This window comes from Pleuronectes platessa, chromosome 3, assembly GCF_947347685.1.
Source record: "Pleuronectes platessa chromosome 3, fPlePla1.1, whole genome shotgun sequence".
NCBI lineage: Eukaryota > Metazoa > Chordata > Actinopteri > Pleuronectiformes > Pleuronectidae > Pleuronectes > Pleuronectes platessa.
This window is the reverse complement of record NC_070628.1, coordinates 28,911,565-28,930,874: the sequence shown is the minus strand read 5'-3', so window position 1 is coordinate 28,930,874 and position 19,310 is coordinate 28,911,565. Positions and strand designations below refer to the sequence as shown.

The following is a 19,310-nucleotide window of genomic DNA, read 5'->3' as shown; positions in this document are numbered from 1 at the left end:
AGTTCCTTATTAAGTCTGCTAGCCTATTGATGCACAACAGTAGAGAAGCACTAACAACTGTCAATGTATAAAAGTACAGAACATTAAGAAGCCTACCAGATACTGAACAAAACATTTTGTTGTATTTATGTATGTTTTCAATGAATGCAGTCTTCATGTACTACCTATAGACTGTATATAAGGTATTTTATCAGGAAATTACACCATGTGTAAAAGCATTGAGCATCAGCACATCAAGCTGTCACTCATTGTTAGTGCACAAGCAGCTGACAAGGAAGAGCTGTTATATTTCTTCACTTTGGGACTTATTGAAGTGTGTGTGACTTAAAAAAAGGTAAATTAATATCGTTCCACAAGTGTCATGGGTCTTACTGCCTTACAACCCGTAAAAACGGCATGTTTAAATTGTCTTTGTTAGTGTGTGTAAAAATGTCTCCACCATGTTATATGAGAAAGAGCTTCTTGCCACTCACTGTGAGTTAATATTATGTTTGCTGTGTGTTTACTCCACTGCTGATTGATATGTGCATATTTTACAAGTTTTATTTGCACTTTAGAAGATGCAACTGCATGTACCAAGGCGTTCCAGGTTAGATTCAACATTCAATTGTGAGATAAAACAAGAAAGATTCAGTCTGATTAAATATAAATGTGTTTTATTCATTTCAGAGATTAGGTTAGATAAGGTTAAATTTCAATTAGTTTTAAATTTGGACAAAACAAACCATTATGGAGGTGGTAGCGGAATTTCCACTAGTTCACTTTTTAAACACCAAACAATGAATGAACAAATACAGTTAGTGCTGCTTAAACATTCATGTCGGGGCAGTGATAAACTAATGAAGCAATATACTACCGATGGGTACCAGTCACACTGGTCTTATTTGTGCAAAGTGTATTTGTAATACTTTCAGAACATTTTACTGATTATACTATCATAAATTTCCTTACACTTTCCTTGCATGTAAAGGAGAACACTTTTTACACTAAATAAAATACCTGAATACTTCCTACACAAACAATGAAATCCTTCATATGAATTACTATTTGACAGTGTTGACACAGTACACAAAGAGCTTTATGAGGGGCTGAGATACATTCAGCTACTGGCGTGTGCTGGTAGAGCAAACTAACAGTGTAATTCTCCTCAATGTTCCCAGCAGTGAGATTGCTGAACAGACCACTGAGTTCATGGATAATTTACTGGTATTTACATGTAATTATAGAAAATTGAAGGCCAGCACATGTCACTGGAAAAAATACTCCAGCATTCACCAAATTGCATCTTCTGTTTAGCCAATATAAAGAGCCAAACATCTGGAACAGCTGTCAGACTATCATCTGACCCGGGATTATGAAATCCTTCCAAATAAACATAAAAAAGAGAGGCTGTGGTAGTTATGGCAACATAGAGGCAATGTAAGATGTATCAGGGTACAGTGTGCACTAGATCAAAACTGTATTCAAATGTGTGATGATAGTAATGATGTTGCAGTAGCCAAACTCATGGTAAACTCCCTAGAGATGATGTGTTGACATGTATAGTAGTTAATAAGGATGTGTGGCACATCAACAATTTTAATCTGAAAAAGCAGCAACTGCTTTGTGTGTGTGTGTGCCCTCTATGTGTGCTCCAGATAGTGGGTGAGCAGGGAGGGCAGAGGAAGGGAGGGGAGATCCTTCAGTCTGGATCGACCAATCAGATTCCTGATCTGGATACGACACAACTGGTAGAGACTCCTCGGAGAAACTGGAGAGAGACAGAGTCCTTTTTAATTTCAACTTTTTGTACACATCAGTATTGAAAATCACATCAGTCGACTGTTGTTGTTGTGGTACCTTCAAATGCTTGTAGCAGCTGCTGTGTTTTTCCACCCTGAGGTGCTAACTCCAAAGGTCGCTGATTGTTGCTATCTCTCAGGTTGACATCAGCTCCATAGTCGAGCAGCAGCGACACCTGATCAGCATCGTCCTGTCTGACAGCTGCATGAAGAGGACTGTCTCCACCTATGCCTACATTAACATTGGCTCCTGAAGAGGACAAGAGTGGAGGAGAAGATAGCCAGGGCTTAACCTCTGCAGTGGAACCGAGTGGGACTGGATCCTTCAAAAGACTAGAAGTGAAACATTACATCTTCACAGGGAGGCTACAGTGGTCACAATTGCCACAGATGTCCAAAGGATAATTATTATATGGGGGGGGGGGGGGGGTGTCACAAAGTGTCAATGACTTTGTTTCACTTCTGCATTCAGACATTTGAACATCCTTGAAATGAAACAAACACAAAGGGAGAAGTTGCTCTTTGGTGGAACTACTCACAGTTAATGCTCACAATAGTCACACAAATAAAGTGTCTGAGTATTGGAATCATCTGGAAGAACAACAGACCCAGAAGAATCTAGAGATTTAAACTGCCACGTTAGTATATATCTGGGACTTAACAAGTGTATCTTTGTACAACACTGTGACCAATGTTAAGTGGCATGAACAATACTTTCAACATTAACAGGTAATCAAAATATCCACTTCAGAAGAAAAAAAAAACTATCATTGCTGAACACTGGATAAAAAACGCTGAGTACCTATCCACAGTACAAGAGTGAACCGAGCGAACACAGACGTGCATCAGACTGAAATGGCGACAAGCTGAAGTAAATGATACACACCTCTGTGCAGCAGAATCTTGGAGCAAGCTGTGTGTTGGTGCAGACAGCTCATGTAGAGAGGAGAGCCCAGGTGGGACACCTCATAGTCTGGATCTGCCCCATGAGTCAGTAGGGACTCTACACACTGGCTGCTACCTGTGAACACACACACGCACATGCACACACAAACACATACACACACACAGAAAAACACACACACACACACACACAATGATGAAACGTTCAGGGATTAAGTAGTGTATTTGAATTGAGGTTTACAGATTACACTGCCCCCTGCTGGACCACTCATTGAACATTATTACAACCTGACTTATAAATGTTGCAGCCATTAGCTGATCAGTTTCAGTTTGAAAATGCTACCAGAGGAAAGAACGTTAGTCATGGGGTTCAACCAAATTCAACATAAATCTTCTGATTGGACATTGTGCAAATCCAACTGTAGCTACCCTGCTGGGTACAAAACTGTTCAGTCACATTCTGCATACAAGGTTCCTGTTCCCATGTATTTACCTCTCTTGCAGGCTTCGTGCAGAGCTGACGGGAAGTGTGTGTGTGACGTGTGTGTGTGTGCTCCATTCTGCAGCAGTAGTTCCATACAGCTGACGCTTCCAGAAACACAACAGTTGTACAGAGGAGTGGCGCCATTGATGGTAGCAGCATTTACCTGGAGACACGCAAAGATATGAGCAATGCCAAGTTACTTTATCACACACACATAAACACAGAAACACACTCATAGAATAATGGTGGTGGTGAAAATAAGAATACTTACATTAGCTCCAGCATTTATTAATGCTCTGACACAGGCTACGTGTCCAGATAGGCAGGCTTCATGTAGAGGGGTCACATGATCAAAAGTGATGATGTTAGCGTGATATCCCTAAAACATAAAAGCATTATGACCAAATGCACAGACGCAAGCTGCCTTGTTTGTCATCTATCTGTCTGTTTGACTTCATTCAGTTATTCTTTCTGATTTGAATGAATGATTAAACAACAGAGTATTGGCACGTTTCTCACATCTACAGCTTCCTGTCTTTACAGCATGAATTTCTCAGCCAATTGAATATAATGAACATAATACAACAGTATATATCCTATACATTAGCAGTATGGGATCAGTGGGCCCACTTCCTCATTTTCTTGATTGCCTATCCACATTTGTCCAATTTGGCATCAGGCTCTCAGGCTGGACGGATGTGCACTGTCCAAAATGACACATTTAGTTTGCAAACATAATGCAACAAAAGCAAATCTTTCCCTCAAAATACCAAATGTCAAATTAACACATTATATCAATCAATCACCGCACAAACAGCAAGACTAAACTTGAGCTATCAATATGAGCCAGTACAGTCTTGTTTATATGGATAAGTCCTTTTTAATATCATAAAGTTACTAGGTCAGTGTCCGTTGAAATGAATGGTTCTCTCGTCCTGTGTTAACGCTCCAGAGTTACTTCAGAATTATTCCTTGTCATTAGTGAGACCTCCTCAAACTGTTCTATAATATATTGTCACTTTCTATTGCTTGTGTGCTGGATGTGTGTGCAAAGCTTTTATATAATTAAAGCAGAGTGAAGTTAGAAAACTTTGCATTTGTCAGAGTATCTGCAAAGTGGGTGATCTACAATGAAGATTGTATAGTCAATGTTTTTTATTGACTTCCCTCTCTAAATACAAAATACTTCCTGGTGTAGGATGCCGGCCAAATGGATGTGAATGTGAGTGCTGAGTTTTGGCAAGTTTTGGCAACCATGGGACCTGAGGCTTCTCTTTAATTTAAGTCCCTCCCACTTTAATTTACAGCCAAAAAGTATTGATTTACATTTTTCTAATCTAATGATCGATCTACCCGCGATGCCGTCTCAGGTACATGCACCATCACTGAGTAACTTCTGCTGTGAGCTGACCGGCAAAGTTATGGCGAGTTCAAATGGAACTTCGGAAAATCCAGTGTTTCTTTACAAAAATACCCCAAAAAGAAAAAAGGAGGATAAAGGACCGACCCGATTTACAGATTCAGCAGCAGGTGATGAGGACGATCTTAAAACAAGGGCTTCTTCCGCTCTTTTTATGAGAAACAGAGTTGACTAACTAGATGTGGTGTAAGGAATGCATTTTATTTTTTCTGTTGCTGTTTCAAAGTGTTGGCACGGAGGCTCTGTGGACAATGACTGCGCGTCTTTTTGTTTCAAATCTTATTGTGCTGCGTCCTATTCCATGTCATCCTGTTTTCAAACTTTTTTTAACTAAATAAAGCTGAACACTTTAAATATTGTTTCTAACTTATGAATAGAAACATATAAACATACCAAATTGTGTGTGTGTGTGTGTGTGTGTGTGTGTGTGTGTGTGTGTGTGTGTGTTTGTCACCTGGGCCAGCAGAGTGCGCAGAGCGAGCAGTCGACCCTGACAAGCTGCTTCATGGAGAGGGGAGCAATCTGCCCAGGATCCTGGACACACAGAAACATAGAGACAAGAAATAGGGACATTTTTCATTTAAATGAAATTTTGAGCTGTATTCATAAAAATATCAGTGCTCACCTCTACTTTACTTGAATGACTCCCAATGGTAGTACCTCAACATATATAGAGAGCAAAGTATGCCGGTAGCTAACTCTCATTTGACTACAAATTCATGCAGTCAGAGTCACTATGAAGACATAACATTCACATTAAGAGTCTATAGGAGCGTTTAAATTCAGTTTTGGTTTATTTCACTGGCTTTCTCGTCCAATTTATAGAGATGAAAAACAGCTAAATAATACGGACAATCATTTAAAAATACATTGCTGCGGCTACTGCTACCAATAAGGTAGAATAACATTCCTGACTTTTACAGGCTGGATAAAAAGGGCTAATAACTCAATTATTCGACTGATGAAGATTTTGTGACATAAAATATGTGGCAGACAGTGTGGTGTGGTGAGAGAAACACACAGACTTGATTCATTTTCAACATGATTTTCAGATTTTTATTTTGTGATGATAAAATCCTGTACAGTGTACATATAGTAGCTTTGAATAGGAATATCTAAATGATTGTCATTTAAATGAAGCGAAAATATGTGTTTACAGAATATGTAGCATTGCTCTCTAGTTATATTTAGAGCTGTTTCTCAACAGCTGTGGCAGCAGTGACTCCACTCAGATACCCAAACTACAACATACCAATATCTCCGTCTCCCCATGGCACATCCAGCCACTGGTACGTGTACGACATCTCGAATGAAACATAAGTGAAAGGACCTCCACAAATTTCCTTGTCCTTATAGAGTCTGTCAGAGTGTAGATCCCCTTTCAGCCCACACACAACACTGCAAGTCCTAAAAATAACAGCTAACTAACCGTGTTCATTTTGACAGTCAATTTGGATTGAGTTTCAGTCAAAACTTTTTGACTGAAATGTAATTTAGCTAGTTTCAGCGATCTGAATTATTTTTGTTTTAGATGACTGAATACAAATCTTAAATCTTTGATTAAAGTGTAATGCTTTAAATTATCATCCCTATAGACATTAGGGCGCTGCATGGCTCAGGGCGTAGAGCTGTGAGAAGCGGTATCAATCCCTCTTCCACTGCTGCATCATCAGCATGGGAATCGCTGAATGAGACATTCATTGTGAAGCACTTAGTGTGAATGACTAAATAAATACATTTAATTTAGAATTTTAATACTCATTATAATATACTGAAGAAAACATCTATTTGGTATTTAATAAGGTTTGAACATGTGGTACAGATATGGATTGAAGTGGGGTGATATAAGACATGCTCTTTGATCTTAAAACCAAAAACATATCAACTAAATCTATGAGAAATCCGATTTTCTACAAGAGAACAGTCCTGCTCATTAGTGTAATTTCATAATCTACAGTGGACTGATACAGTCAGCAGTATTAAAGGTTAAACTCTGCTGATTCTCCACCTTAGTTTACATTTTTGTACTACAGGACTAATGCATTTAGAATTGATGTCACCTGATTTGGTGTTGGTTGTGTATTTAAATATTATAATGGAGTACCTTTTTAAAGGAACAGATTACTGCAACATGGATACTACAATACGATGCCCTCCCCTGTCCCTGCCCACCCCCACATCACTTCACTGCTGTTCATGAATAATTTGAGCATGTGAGCCGGAGGCCTTCACAGCACTGAGGGAGAAAACACCAGCAGAAAGGTACAGCACATAGACCGATGGAATGGAACACATGATCCTGCCATTGTGATCATATTTTAACCAAACCAAATCCTACTTTATTGTAGTTTTAATATTGAGGAGTTAGTACAGACTGAAATCTTCAGTTGTATTATTAATATTATAGCATTTTGGTTTATAATAGCAGTATTAAGCCAAACTATACACTTTGATTCTAAATAGCTCAAATCAAACTGGTGCAGCAATCTAATTAATCATTCTAGGGTGTATTTCTACTTATCCTTCTCAGTCACTCTACTGGTCAACAGATGACGACCTGTGTAGACCTCCAGCTTCACCTCACAGATAGTTTATTGACAACCCACCAAACAAGTGATGCGTTTATTAATACCAACACTTCAAGAAAATGTCTGTTGTTCTCCTGAGACAGTCGTAAACAAAACATGTCCAGCTATACATTTCTGTTTGTCGGATCACTGCTGAGTTTAATCAATCAATCAATAAATATTTAATTCAATAGCCCTTCAGCTATCAACATTGGTCTCATAGGGCTAAACAAGGTGAGACATGCTCTGCCCTTAACCCCCAGCAAGGGTACAACCCTATTAACAGGGAGGCAAAATGTAGAAAGGTTGGTATTCTCTAAATTCAGCATGTGACACCACCATTTATAAAACTTCAATGTGAAAAAGGAGAAAGCAATGTAGGCTACTCTCTATCAGCCTGTATGTCTAATAAGTGGATTTTTGAGTTTTGGTCTAGAGATGACATGTTGATATCATTTCTAATTGTTAAGTTTGCTGTGGAGCTGGACAGGATTAGGCTGAGCTGTAAATATGTTGAGGCCTCAGCATCAAAAGTCAAGCACAGAACGGACGGCCTGTCACTTCACCACACTGTATTATTTCCATCAAGATCTGCTTGTTTTGCGTAACAACAGCCCGAGATTTCAACCGGCCCAGCTCAGAATGCACCGACCTTGGCTGGTCAGAATGCCCCAGCAGACTTTCTTCCACTTCGGTATATGTTCGGAAGGCGGGCCGGACTCGGCGGCTCTTTTCCGGGACACCTCCGGGGCTCCGGACGGGACCTCGGGCATGTTGCTCCTAACGCGCTCACAGCTCATCGTCCACTGACTGCAGCAGCCCAGCGCGAGACCGCCTGAGCGCGGGGGGGCGATGTGATTGGCTGGACGAGTTTGTTGTTGTGTTCAACCCACATGACCGCCTCACGTGTGCGCCCACGTGTCGAGGGCTGAGGATATTTTTGTCCTGATAGTGTAAAATAAAAAATGCCTGACCTGAGCATATCGTCTTGTTTTTTACAGAATGGTGATGAGCTTGTTGTCTATTTTCAGGGAAATATATGTTCAAGAATATCTTTTTTAGAAGAAATGCTTAATTCAAAGAAAGGTTAGGTAATCGCTCGATTAATAAAACAAATCATGAGAATACAAATACTCAATACTGTTGTTTTCAACCCTCATACAAAAAAGGCGTTGGTTGTCTGTGTGACATTTGTATTTAGAGGTACATAGAAAAAAATGAATGTCCCTGATATGATAACTACTAGAAATAAATACATTTACAACATTGGGTCTTAGGGATCAGGATCAAAACATGAGAGGGTCAGTCTTCAGGCTTCACTTCACTGAATAAAATTCCTACACAGTGTAAGCTGTTCACACAAAGTGAACCTTTCAGGGCTTTCCCTTGGGGCTCAGGTCCCTGCAAACATGGTTTCATATTAACAAGACATTGGATGTATCAACGCACAGAGAGGGCAGAGGTCTGTTATGTAACATGTCAAGTTAAGACAACATCACCATGCATATTGTCGTATCCCTGAGCAGTAGAGTGTTGTTGAAGTTTGTAGATGATGAAGGAAGGACTCCGAGGACCAAGTACTTTCAGTATAATAGAATTTATTACAAGAAACTACAGGTCAAAACGAGCATCTAGATACCCGGAGATTCACAAGCCGAATAGTGAATCTGATTTGCAGTGGTCTAAAGCACACATATATAGGGAGTTTGGATCCACCCATGACTTCAGGTTAAACACATCCCACATGGGATTTCTGACTATAACGGCACATTTTTGTGTCTGAGGACCAAGATAAGTTAATCAAAAGACAGTCCATCTGAATCCATTCATCAGCTGGTCAGAAACAATTCCCTAGATCAAAGGTCATACCCAAGAGTTAGGGAATAAATAAGATAACCATCTTGAGGACTCTCTGAGAATGACTAAGAGTCCAAAAGGCAGTCATCATCAATCTAAGCCAAGTCATTATGTTTTAAGCACACATACCAACATGTTTTAGTCTAATGAATACACGACAATATAAAGCAATGTAAGCAGAGGGTCAGAAAAGCCCAGGAAAACCGGAGACAGATAAGGGTTACATTTTTATTTTATTTTATGAATATTTTATTTTTTTATTGTTTTTGTTTTAACTTTAACTATAAATTATTAATATGTAATCTATTGTCCTGTTTATATTTCTTTATTCTCTTTTCTGCCTTATTCTGACCTGCCTGCTGCTGAAACAAGTGAATTTCCCCGATATATTACTGTATATCCAGTTACCTTCCAGACTTTTCTTTTTGGGGATTTGTCCCTGGTTAGTTTACCGGGGCCGGGGCTCTGCGCCCCGGCTCTGCGCCCAATTTATACTATAATGATGATGTGCGCAGCAGGATGATGTGTGCCGCACGATGATGTGCGCCGCAGGATGATGTGCGCCTCAGGATGAAGTGCGCTGCACAATGATGTGCGGCAAGACATAACACGATGATGTGCGCCGATGTGCGCCCCAGGATGATGCGCACTTCATCCTGCGGCGCACATCGTCCTGCGGCGCACATCGTCCTGCGGCGCACATCGTCCTGCGGCGCACATCGTCCTGCGGCGCACATCATCCTGCAGTACACATCATCCTGGGGCACACATCATCGTGCGGCGCACATCATCGTGCAGCGCACATCGTCCTGCGGCGCACATCGGCGCACATCATCAATCAATCAATCAAATTTTATTTGTATAGCCCATATTCACAAATTACAAATCATCTCATAGGGCTTTAACAGGGTGTGACATCCTCTGTCCATAACCATCACCATCAGCCTTTTAACAGGGTAAATATACGTAGAAACCTCAGAGAGAGCCACATGTGAGGGATCCCTCTCCCAGGACGGACAGAAGTGCAATAGCTGCCACGTGTAGGAGAACATCATCAATAATCAGAGTCTCTAGCAGCATTTGATGAGGGTAGACATCCCGAAGGACAACCCCACCATGATATGCCAAGCAGTCCCGCTGCAATCACAGTCCATGGTCATCAACCATCCAGACCACGATCCACCATCCAGACCAGACGCCACTCCAGTCCTCAGTCACCGTCCACCGCCGCCCACCAGGACCCATCACGAGCCACCACTGCGGTCCTGATCCAATGCCAATGCCTAATGCCAACACGACACAGGGTCCGCCACCATCACCACGATCAGCCCACATGACTCAGAATCCCCCACACTGGATCCAAAACCGCGATCCACAAACCGCAATCCATGGTGTGGCCACAGAGGCCCTGGATCTGCGGGTCATAAAGCAAAGGGATTCCGGGGAAGGGGGATAGGGATGGAGAAGAGGAAGGAGAAGCTGGAAAGAGAAGCTCCGTGTGTAATAAAATAGAACAAGTAACGTTCTGGCGCACTAATTAGCTCTAACTATAAGCTTTATCAAAAAGGAAGATTTTGAGCCTACTCTTAAATGAAAAGATGGTGTCTGCCTCCCGAACTGAAAGTGGTAGATTATTCCACAGCCGAGGGGCTTGATGGCTAAAAGCTCTGGCTCCTACTCTACTTTTAGAGACTTTAGGGACGACAAGTAGGCTTGAATACTGGGAGCGGAGTGCTCTAGTGGGTTTATAAGGTACTAACAGCTCTTTAAGGTAAAAAGGCGCTATATTATTAAGGGCCTTGAAGGTGAGAAGGAGAATTTTAAATTCTATTCTAGATTTAAATGGAAGCCAGTGTAGCGACGCTAATACTGGAGAAATGTGCTCTCTTCTCTTTGTTCTCATCAGGACACGTGCTGCGGCATTTTGGACAAGCTTTAACGTCTTACTGCTGGAGCCTGATAATAATGAATTACAATAGTCCAGTCTCGATGTAACAAAGGCGTGGACTAGTTTTTCTGCATCTTTTTGGGAAAGGACATGTCTAATTTTTTAAATATTACGCAAGTGGGAAAAAGCGGTCCTAGAAATTTGTTTTAAGTGAGAATTAAAGGATAAATCAGGATCAAAGATCACTCCCAAGTTCCTGACTGTTTCATTGGAAGCAAGGGCAATGTCATCTAGCGCAGCTATATCATTAGATAATGTATCTCTAAGGTGTTTGGGGCCAAGTATTATAACCTCTGTTTTGTCTGAGTTTAATAAAAGAAAATTGCGGGTCATCCAGGTTTTTATGTCCTTGAGACATGTTCGAAGTTTAGTTAATTGATTACTTTGTTCAGGTTTTATTGACAAATATAACTGGGTGTCATCCGCATAGCAGTGGAAATTTACCGAGTGTGTCCTGATAATGTTTCCTAGTGGAAGCATATATAATGAGAATAAAATTGGGCCGAGCACAGAGCCCTGTGGAACACCATGGTTAACTTTGGTGCGCACAATTGACTCATCATTAATTTGCACGAATTGGGAGCGATCAGAAAAATACGATTTAAACCAGTTAAGGGCGGTTCCATTAATGTTAATTAACTGATTGAGTCTTTGTAATAAAATTTGATGGTCAATTGTGTCGAATGCTGCACTGAGATCTAACAGAACGAGGACAGACACAAGTCCCTGATCTGAGGCTATTAAAAGGTCATTAGTGACTTTTGCCAAGGCTGTCTCTGTACTGTGATTGGCTCTAAACTCCGACTGAAAGTCTTCATATATATTATTTTCCTGGAGAAACTCACACAGCTGATTGGTTACCACTTTTTCTAAGATTTTAGACATGAAAGGAAGATTAGATATTGGCCTGTAATTGGATAAAACCTCTGGGTCTAGGGTGGGTTTTTTGAGTAGGGGTTTGATGTCAGCTATTTTAAAAGACTGTGGTACATAACCTGATGATAATGACAGATTGATAATGTTAAGTAACGAATTATCAATTAGGGGCAGAATTTGGTAGGAATGGGATCTAAGATACAGGTTGTTGGTTTAGAACCTGAGATTAATTTGGTAAACTGATCACAGGTGATCAGAGAGAAGCTGTCTAAGTAATGGGTAGGATTCTCAGCCGTTTCTGAGATCTCTGTTGTTGGGAGGGTATTAGTGCCAATTGAGGGCAGGAGATGGTTGATTTTATTTCTAATAGTTTGAATTTTATCATTAAAAAAGGTCATAAAGATATTGCTATTTAGGGATCGAGGAATACTGGGTTCGGTGGAGGTGTGACTCTCTGTAAGCCTCTCTCTCTGTAATTCCGACACCGTACGATAATACCAAGTCAAGTGTGTGGCTACAACAATGAGTAGGTTTGTGCACACACTGACTGAAACCAATACAGTCTAGTATTGAAATAAATGCTACGCTAAGGCAATCTTTATTATTGTCAACATGAATATTAAAGTCACCAACAATAATAATTTTATCGGTCTTTAGGACTAAGTTTGATAAAAACTCAGGGAATTCCTTTAAAAATTCAGAATAAGCCATGGGAGCACGGTAAACTACAGCAAATATGATTGGCTGTTGGTGGTTCCTGGATTGGCGTGGAAGACTAAGAACCAGACATTCAAATGATTTGTAGCTGAGTTTAGGTTTAGGATTAATTGATAGACTGGAGTTAAAAATGGCAGCAACTCCACCTCCTTGCCCAATTTCTCTAGGAACCTGTGAATTGATATGACTGGGGTGAGTAGATTAATTTAGACTGACATATTCATCAGGATTCATCTTACGGCGCTTTGGCGCGGCTCATATCGTCCTATGGCCCACATCATCCTGCAGCGCACATCATCCTTGGGCGGATATCTGCGCACATCATCCTGCGGCGCACCTCATCTTGCGGCGCAGATCATCGTGCGCACATCATCCTGCAGCGCACTTCATCCTGCGGCACACATCATCCTGCAACGCACATTATCTTGCGGCGCACATCATCCTGCAGCCACATCATCCTGCGGCGCATATCATCCTTGGGCGCACATCGGCGCACATCGTCCTGCGGCGCACATCATCCTGCGGCGCACAGCATCTTGCGGAGCACATCATCCTACTCGGAGGGGGTCTCGCCCGGCGCGCAATTCCATGTAGAACCGCCACTGGTGTAAGCTAAGGAGCAGCTGCTATAGACTGGAGCTACTGACTTCAGCTTTTTAAAGTAGGTCAAACTTTAAAAAGCAGCCATTTTACCTGCAGCCAGCCCAGTGGTTCCAGATGTGCCAGAGGGACGATAAATGTAACAGGTTAAGATTAAGATTTATTTGTCCCAAACACATGCATAGACATGCACAGGCACACTCATGCAGGTAGGGAAATTTAACCTCTGCTTTTAACCCATCTGGTGAAGGACACACAGAGCAGTGAGCAGCCATGTACGGCGCACGCGGAGCAGATGTTGGGGGAGTAAGGTGCCTTGCTCAGGGGCACTAGACAGGGTAGGGAGAATCCTCTTGGATTTTTGGACAGATCATTCCAGGTTCGTCTTTTTGTTGTTTCTCCGTGGAGTCGAACCAGAGACCAACCAGAGACCTTTTCTGCCCATAGTACAAGTTTCTGCCACTAGTCCACCGATGAACAGAATGCATCCCGTCCAGCAGAGCTGCTCTGCCTTAATAAGAATAACAGTAACAATAAGAATAACAGTAATAATAATAATAATAATTGAGTGATTTATTCACTTATTTTGCAATGAATTATTTCACAACTTAAGTTCCAATGTTTCCCATCTATGTTGCTTCAGTAAAGAGCAGGCCTGGTTTTATTGTTATATTGTATATCACATTCACGAAGCCTGATTACTTCCTGATGAAAACTTTTTATTATTGAACATCAATCATTCTATCTCTGTATTTAAAATATTGAAAAACAAAAATGTTTATGAAACATTGTCAAATGTATTTAACGGTTCCTTCCTTCTTAATATTTACATGTAGTGTAAGTGCATCCACACTTTCATTTCATACAGTTTCAGTTGTGTTGTTGTTAGACATTCATTTCTTTTCGTGTACTGTTTTTTTTTTTTTTTTTGTAATATCTCTGTGTTGTTAATAAAGCTTTCTTTTAGTTGACTCCTTCCGCCTATTCATCACTCCCATTCAAAAGTATTTCCTGTTTCCTGCTGCATCAAGTAAACGGTGATACACACAAAACCGGAAGTAAATATATTACCCTTTACGTAGATAGTAGCTGACATTAAAGTCCACTATTATATCATCCATTATATAATGGACTATATAGTCCGGTATTATATAATCCACTTTATAATGGACTAACTAGTCCTCTAACTAGTCCACACTCTATAGTGAGTAGTAAGTGAGTGGGTGGTTTTTTAGACACAACCTGTTAAACTTTCAAATGGCATTGCAGAGTCATCACAACTGATTATTTTGTTATTTGTCCAAAACTGTTATTTTTGAATATTGTTTAATATTTGTTGTGCGGCTGCTGAAAACACTATAAATAAAGATCCTCTGTGGTCAACTTTCATCTGCTAATTATATATTTTTAGGCAAAAATAATTATTTTACTCTCAAAATAGTGTCCGATTAAATATTGTTGACTGGATAATTGATCAGTATGGCTCCAACTGTATATATATATTTTGGTCCCAGATACTGTAATGCTGGTAATTTTATTTTGAAACAACGTAACAGGAGGTACGTCTTTATGGCCTAACGCTTGACACTTCCTGTTTGTACTCGGGTGCTAGCTTAGCCTCGAACAGTGTCTGAATCGGTGTGGCTTTAATCTCTCCACCATGAATACGGTTCTGTCCAGAGCGAACTCTCTGTTCGCCTTCTCTCTGAGCGTCATGGCGGCTCTAACGTTTGGCTGCTTCGTCACCACTGCCTTCAAAGACAGAAGAGTTCCTGTGGACGTCCACGTCTCCAAAGTCATGCTGTAAGAGCGGCAGCCGTTAGCATGAAGCTGCTAGCACAACACTGCATGATGTTTACGGAGGTTGTATGTGTGCACACGGACGTGTTCTTTTCTTGTTCGGGGTCTGATGCTGTGCTTGTGGGACGCGACGCTGTAGCAGCCTGTCCCAGTGTGAACCTGTGCGACCTGAGGTTAGCTCACACAGGGATGGATTACACTGAACATCTCAATATCACAGCTGCTGGCGGAGGCACGACACACAGGAGGAAGAATTACAGGAAGTGTGGGAGAGAGAGAGGTGCCATTCTAATTTAGCCTGGATGCCAGACGAATTTAGCCCCGCCCACAACAGATTTGGTCGGGCAGTTCGGTCTGGAGTCGCTCCATTGGGAAAAAATTATGGCCCGACCGGGCCAATCAGATTGTCAGGGCGGGCTTTATACGATGATTGACAGATGATCAACGGTAACGTAATCAACCACGTCATCACAGTGCCCTCGGGTTGAATTCATTTTCAACAAACATGCCTGCCGCTGGCGAGCTGAGATGTGTAGATGCTGCCATTGAGTCTGTTTTAGAAGACATCGACAGCGCATTCATTTTGAAAGAGGAACACAGAACGTGGAGGCGACGCCAAAGCACCGCGCTAATCCCTATCGCCCCGGCGCTTGGCTGTTCACAACGGACGCTGAAGCGACGCTGAACCGCCGGGCAGCGCTAATAATATCACCCGTTGATCCAGTAGATCGCTGCACGGCTTTGTGCCAGTCACACCGGAGGCTGAAGCGACGCTGAACCGCCGGGCAGCGCTAATAATATCACCCGTTGATCCAGTAGATCGCTGCACGGCTTTGTGCCGGTCACACCGGAGGCTGAAGCACCGCGAGGCAGCCTTGGCGCAGCGTGGTGCTTCAGCCTCCGGTGTGACCGGCACAAAGTTTTAACATGGGAGTGGATGGGAGCCAGCTGTTATTTAAGGCTTGGCGCTGCGCTGAAGCGTCCGGTGTGAACTCACAATGCGTTGCTTAGCATACGTCACATACTACGTTGCTCTGATTGGTTGTAGGTCTATCCAATTGAGCGAAGAGGAATTTTACTTCCTGGTCAGTTGAAACACGCCCCATAATTTTTTCCCAATGGAGCGACTCCAGACCGAACTGCCCGACCAAAAATGTTGTGGGCGGGGCTAAGTTCGTCTGGCATCCAGGCTAATTCTAATTGTCTGTTATGACAGAAGTTAGTGTCTGATTGGACAGTGCTCCTCTCCCTGTTGTGGCAGTGGTAGGCGTCGTAGTTTGAGACTGAATACGGTTTGAAAACCACCTTTAAACCTGTGAACCCTTTACTCAGTCAAACGTTTTCAGTTCACTGTCCAGATCAGGTCTCGTTCAAGACGCCACATTTACACTTGTTCCGATTTGGATTTGAGAGATAAGGGCTAAAACAAACTGCCCGGTTTACACTAATAAAATCAACATCTCTTAACCTTTTCACTACATTTGTAATTTAATGCAAATCTCGCTCAGCTTTGATGGATGTTAACGTGGTTTTAAACTGTGTCAAGCCTTTAACTCCAACCTGCAGCGACTGTGGAGTCACAGTACTGAAACATTGAGACGTGGTTTTGGTTCCTAAAATGTTCATTTCCACACAGCTAAAGGAGCGTTTCTCGGTTTCTCTAATCCCAGCGATTGCATGTCACGTGTTCTCCAGCAGCTCTCTGCCGTCAGTCTGCTTTCAGAATGTCTGGTGCTGTTTCCACCATCATCCTCATCTCCCTTCTCTCTCTCTCTCTCTCATGAACAGGAAGAATGTTGATGACTTCACAGGACCCAGAGAGCGCAGTGACCTGGGTTTCCTCACCTTTGACCTCTCAGCTAATATCCTTTAAACTCCTCAGAGATGTTTGGACTGTGATACGCATCATTGTTAAGGCTCAGAATGTTCCATTGGAATGTTTCTAATATTCTTGAAACACTGACATTCTCTCTGTCCATCCATATACTGATATCTGGTCCTTCCAAAATCTGTTTACAGAATATCCAGACTAAGTGACATTTTTCATTTGAACTATTTCACTGAGGTCCATAACATAACACATCTGTGTGTTGTATAATGACCATGTCAGTCCCAGGATCTGCTGGTGTGGTGATGGTGTCTGTGGTGGTGGTCATGGTTTCTTAACTTTGCTACATCTGCAGCCAATTTTCGACTGGAACGTGAAACAGCTATTTCTTTATCTGTCTGCCGAGTATGCCTCAAAGAGTAATGTAAGTGCTATTTAACACACGCACACACACAGATAGAGACAGAAGTGGAGTTATGGCTATAAGAGATGTTCTTCTGATTAGGGATAATGAATAGTTGAATAATATTTTAGGTGAAAATAAATGTTGATAGTTTTGTATGCTTGGATAGACATAATGACTTATGTTGTAAAGTGATGGGCATGTTGCAGTGTTTTTCAAACGATATCAGGAAAAATACTGAGTAATTCATCATTAATATTAATATTAATATTTGTCCAACCAGTTCGAAATTTAAAGTAAAAAATAGAAAAACCAACATACAAGAGTAAACCAAAGCAGCATTAAGCCCTGAAGAACTAAAAACGTTAACCATAAATTTAACTGTACATCTTTATAAAAGTGGATTAATGGAGAGATGGTTACAGGCTATGGGGGGAAAACTGCGATGAGAAAACAATCAGTATATTCTAGACATTATTAAGGCTCAAGAGTAAACCATTTAAATAGTTCTTATATTCCTGGAACCCTGAATACATCATACATATACTGACATTTACTGTCAGATGAAATTATCTCGACACTGCCTGGTTCCAGGCCATGTAATGTTTTAAAGAGATGTATATTAGATGGAGAAAAAACACTACCTTAGAGATTTTCATATTATTTTGGATCATTTTAAAATTGTGGTAGGATGAGACTTCCACTTGTCTGCTCCAAAAAAAACACATAATGAACACAACTTTTCAAACATTAGTGGTTCCATCAGTCTATTAACAGACACACTGTCAATGTCAGTGGGCTGTCATGTAACCTGAAAGACACTTATCTGTGTGTGTGTGTGTGTGTCAGTCTCTGAATCAGGTGGTGCTTTGGGATAAGATTGTCCTTCGAGGTGAAAACACCAAGCTGCACCTCAGAGACATGAAGTCGAAATACTTCTTCTTTGACGATGGGAACGGACTCAGGTTAGAAATACACTCGCATGCACGTATACACACACCTCTGTAAATGTATTGTTAATGGCAAGCTACCCATTAGGTTTTGCTATTTCACGCACCACGATTAATAAGAAGTAACACTTCAGCACTCCACAGCTTTTCTTAATACTGATTAAAACCTGGTGCTCATGTCTATCTCGTCTCCAGAGGCAACAAGAACATCACTCTGTCGCTGTCATGGAATGTTGTTCCCAATGCTGGAATCCTGCCTCTTGTCGCTGGAAGTGGACACGTCAGCCTCCCCTTCCCAGAGATGTACGAGACCACCAGGAGCTATTAGACTCGCACACACTTACAAACACATCCATCCAAACATACTCACACAGATGAAACAAGAGCATTCAGGAGCAGACTGATGACTAGCACACAATAGTTTTTTTTTTTTAAACATGTAAATTAATGTTTGGTTTGTAATAAAAGTTGAGATTGGAACATGACTGTCTTTGTGAGGATTTTTTAAATAACAAATGCAAGTAAAATGTTGATAAAGGGTAATCATCGCAAATTAAGAAGCAGATGTTCTCACTTACCTACATGCAGACATGTCTGAATTCAGCTGTGATAGAATGTGTAGAACTCCTGTTTATACTCATGTTAAAGCCAAATTCAGTCCTACGGAGCAGGTTCAAGATGCTTTAATAGTCAGTGTAAAGGTTGGAGCATGTGACGGGTCCAGAGTCTCTCAGATGACTGGACTCTGACATCAGCAACTCGGTTCAGGATTAGATCTTTCCATCGACGCAAATGTCTGCTTTTTCTTAACACCTGCATGCTACACATCAGGGAAAGAGTTTTTGTGAAATAAAAGCAGATAAATTAGAGAAATATATATATTCTCTCAAGCCATGAGGGGAAAGGCAGCTCTCATGAGTTCTCCCAAGAATTATAACTTTTAATTGGTATGATTCAGACCCTTTGAAACAACCTGCACACTGAATCTTTCAAAGTGTCAAAGTGTACGGAGCTGTGGAGCTGGATTCATGCTCTGCCCGGCCTGTGAGTCACTGCTGCTTTGATGAATAAAGAACTGGATACAGTACTGTCCTGCTTGTACGTCCTAACTTAAGTGCGACGGTTGTTTTTTTTCTCAGCACTGTGATAGACTGACGACCTGTCCAGGGTGAGTCC

General features: G+C 41.4%; 2 protein-coding genes across 2 annotated transcripts; one reads left to right on the top strand and one right to left on the bottom strand.

Moving 5' to 3' along the window:
* Window positions 1-639: 639 nt before the first annotated feature.
* LOC128435700 (ankyrin repeat and SOCS box protein 5) lies at window positions 640-7,976 on the bottom strand. The gene is made up of 7 exons (XM_053417971.1): window positions 7,808-7,976; window positions 5,043-5,122; window positions 3,440-3,547; window positions 3,178-3,331; window positions 2,668-2,802; window positions 1,840-2,031; window positions 640-1,750 (listed from the first exon to the last, which is right to left on the bottom strand). The coding sequence occupies exons 1-7, from the start codon at window positions 7,953-7,955 to the stop codon at window positions 1,623-1,625; spliced, it is 945 nt and encodes a 314-aa protein (XP_053273946.1). The 5' UTR covers window positions 7,956-7,976; the 3' UTR covers window positions 640-1,622.
* A 6,737-nt stretch (window positions 7,977-14,713) lies between these two features.
* Window positions 14,714-19,221, top strand: spcs3 (signal peptidase complex subunit 3). The gene is made up of 5 exons (XM_053418242.1): window positions 14,714-14,956; window positions 16,742-16,815; window positions 17,129-17,205; window positions 18,034-18,149; window positions 18,330-19,221. Exons 1-5 carry the CDS (start codon window positions 14,814-14,816, stop codon window positions 18,460-18,462), a joined length of 543 nt encoding a protein of 180 aa, XP_053274217.1. The 5' UTR covers window positions 14,714-14,813; the 3' UTR covers window positions 18,463-19,221.
* The last annotated feature ends 89 nt before the right edge of the window (window positions 19,222-19,310 follow it).

What these genes read in the sequence shown, in the direction of transcription:
- LOC128435700 (XM_053417971.1), bottom strand. Translation starts at nt 7,955, where the DNA reads ATGAGCTGTGAGCGCGTTAGGAGCAACATGCCCGAGGTCCCGTCCGGA. An exon ending in TGCGCACTCTGCTGGCCCAG is followed by an intron (nt 3,548 to 5,042) that starts GTGACAAACACA and finishes TTTATGTTTTAG; the next exon opens with GGATATCACGCTAACATCAT. An exon ending in GCACGAAGCCTGCAAGAGAG is followed by an intron (nt 2,803 to 3,177) that starts GTAAATACATGG and finishes GTGTGTTCACAG; the next exon opens with GTAGCAGCCAGTGTGTAGAG.
- spcs3 (XM_053418242.1), top strand. Translation starts at nt 14,814, where the DNA reads ATGAATACGGTTCTGTCCAGAGCGAACTCTCTGTTCGCCTTCTCTCTG. An exon ending in AGTATGCCTCAAAGAGTAAT is followed by an intron (nt 17,206 to 18,033) that starts GTAAGTGCTATT and finishes TGTGTGTGTCAG; the next exon opens with TCTCTGAATCAGGTGGTGCT. An exon ending in GACGATGGGAACGGACTCAG is followed by an intron (nt 18,150 to 18,329) that starts GTTAGAAATACA and finishes TCTCGTCTCCAG; the next exon opens with AGGCAACAAGAACATCACTC.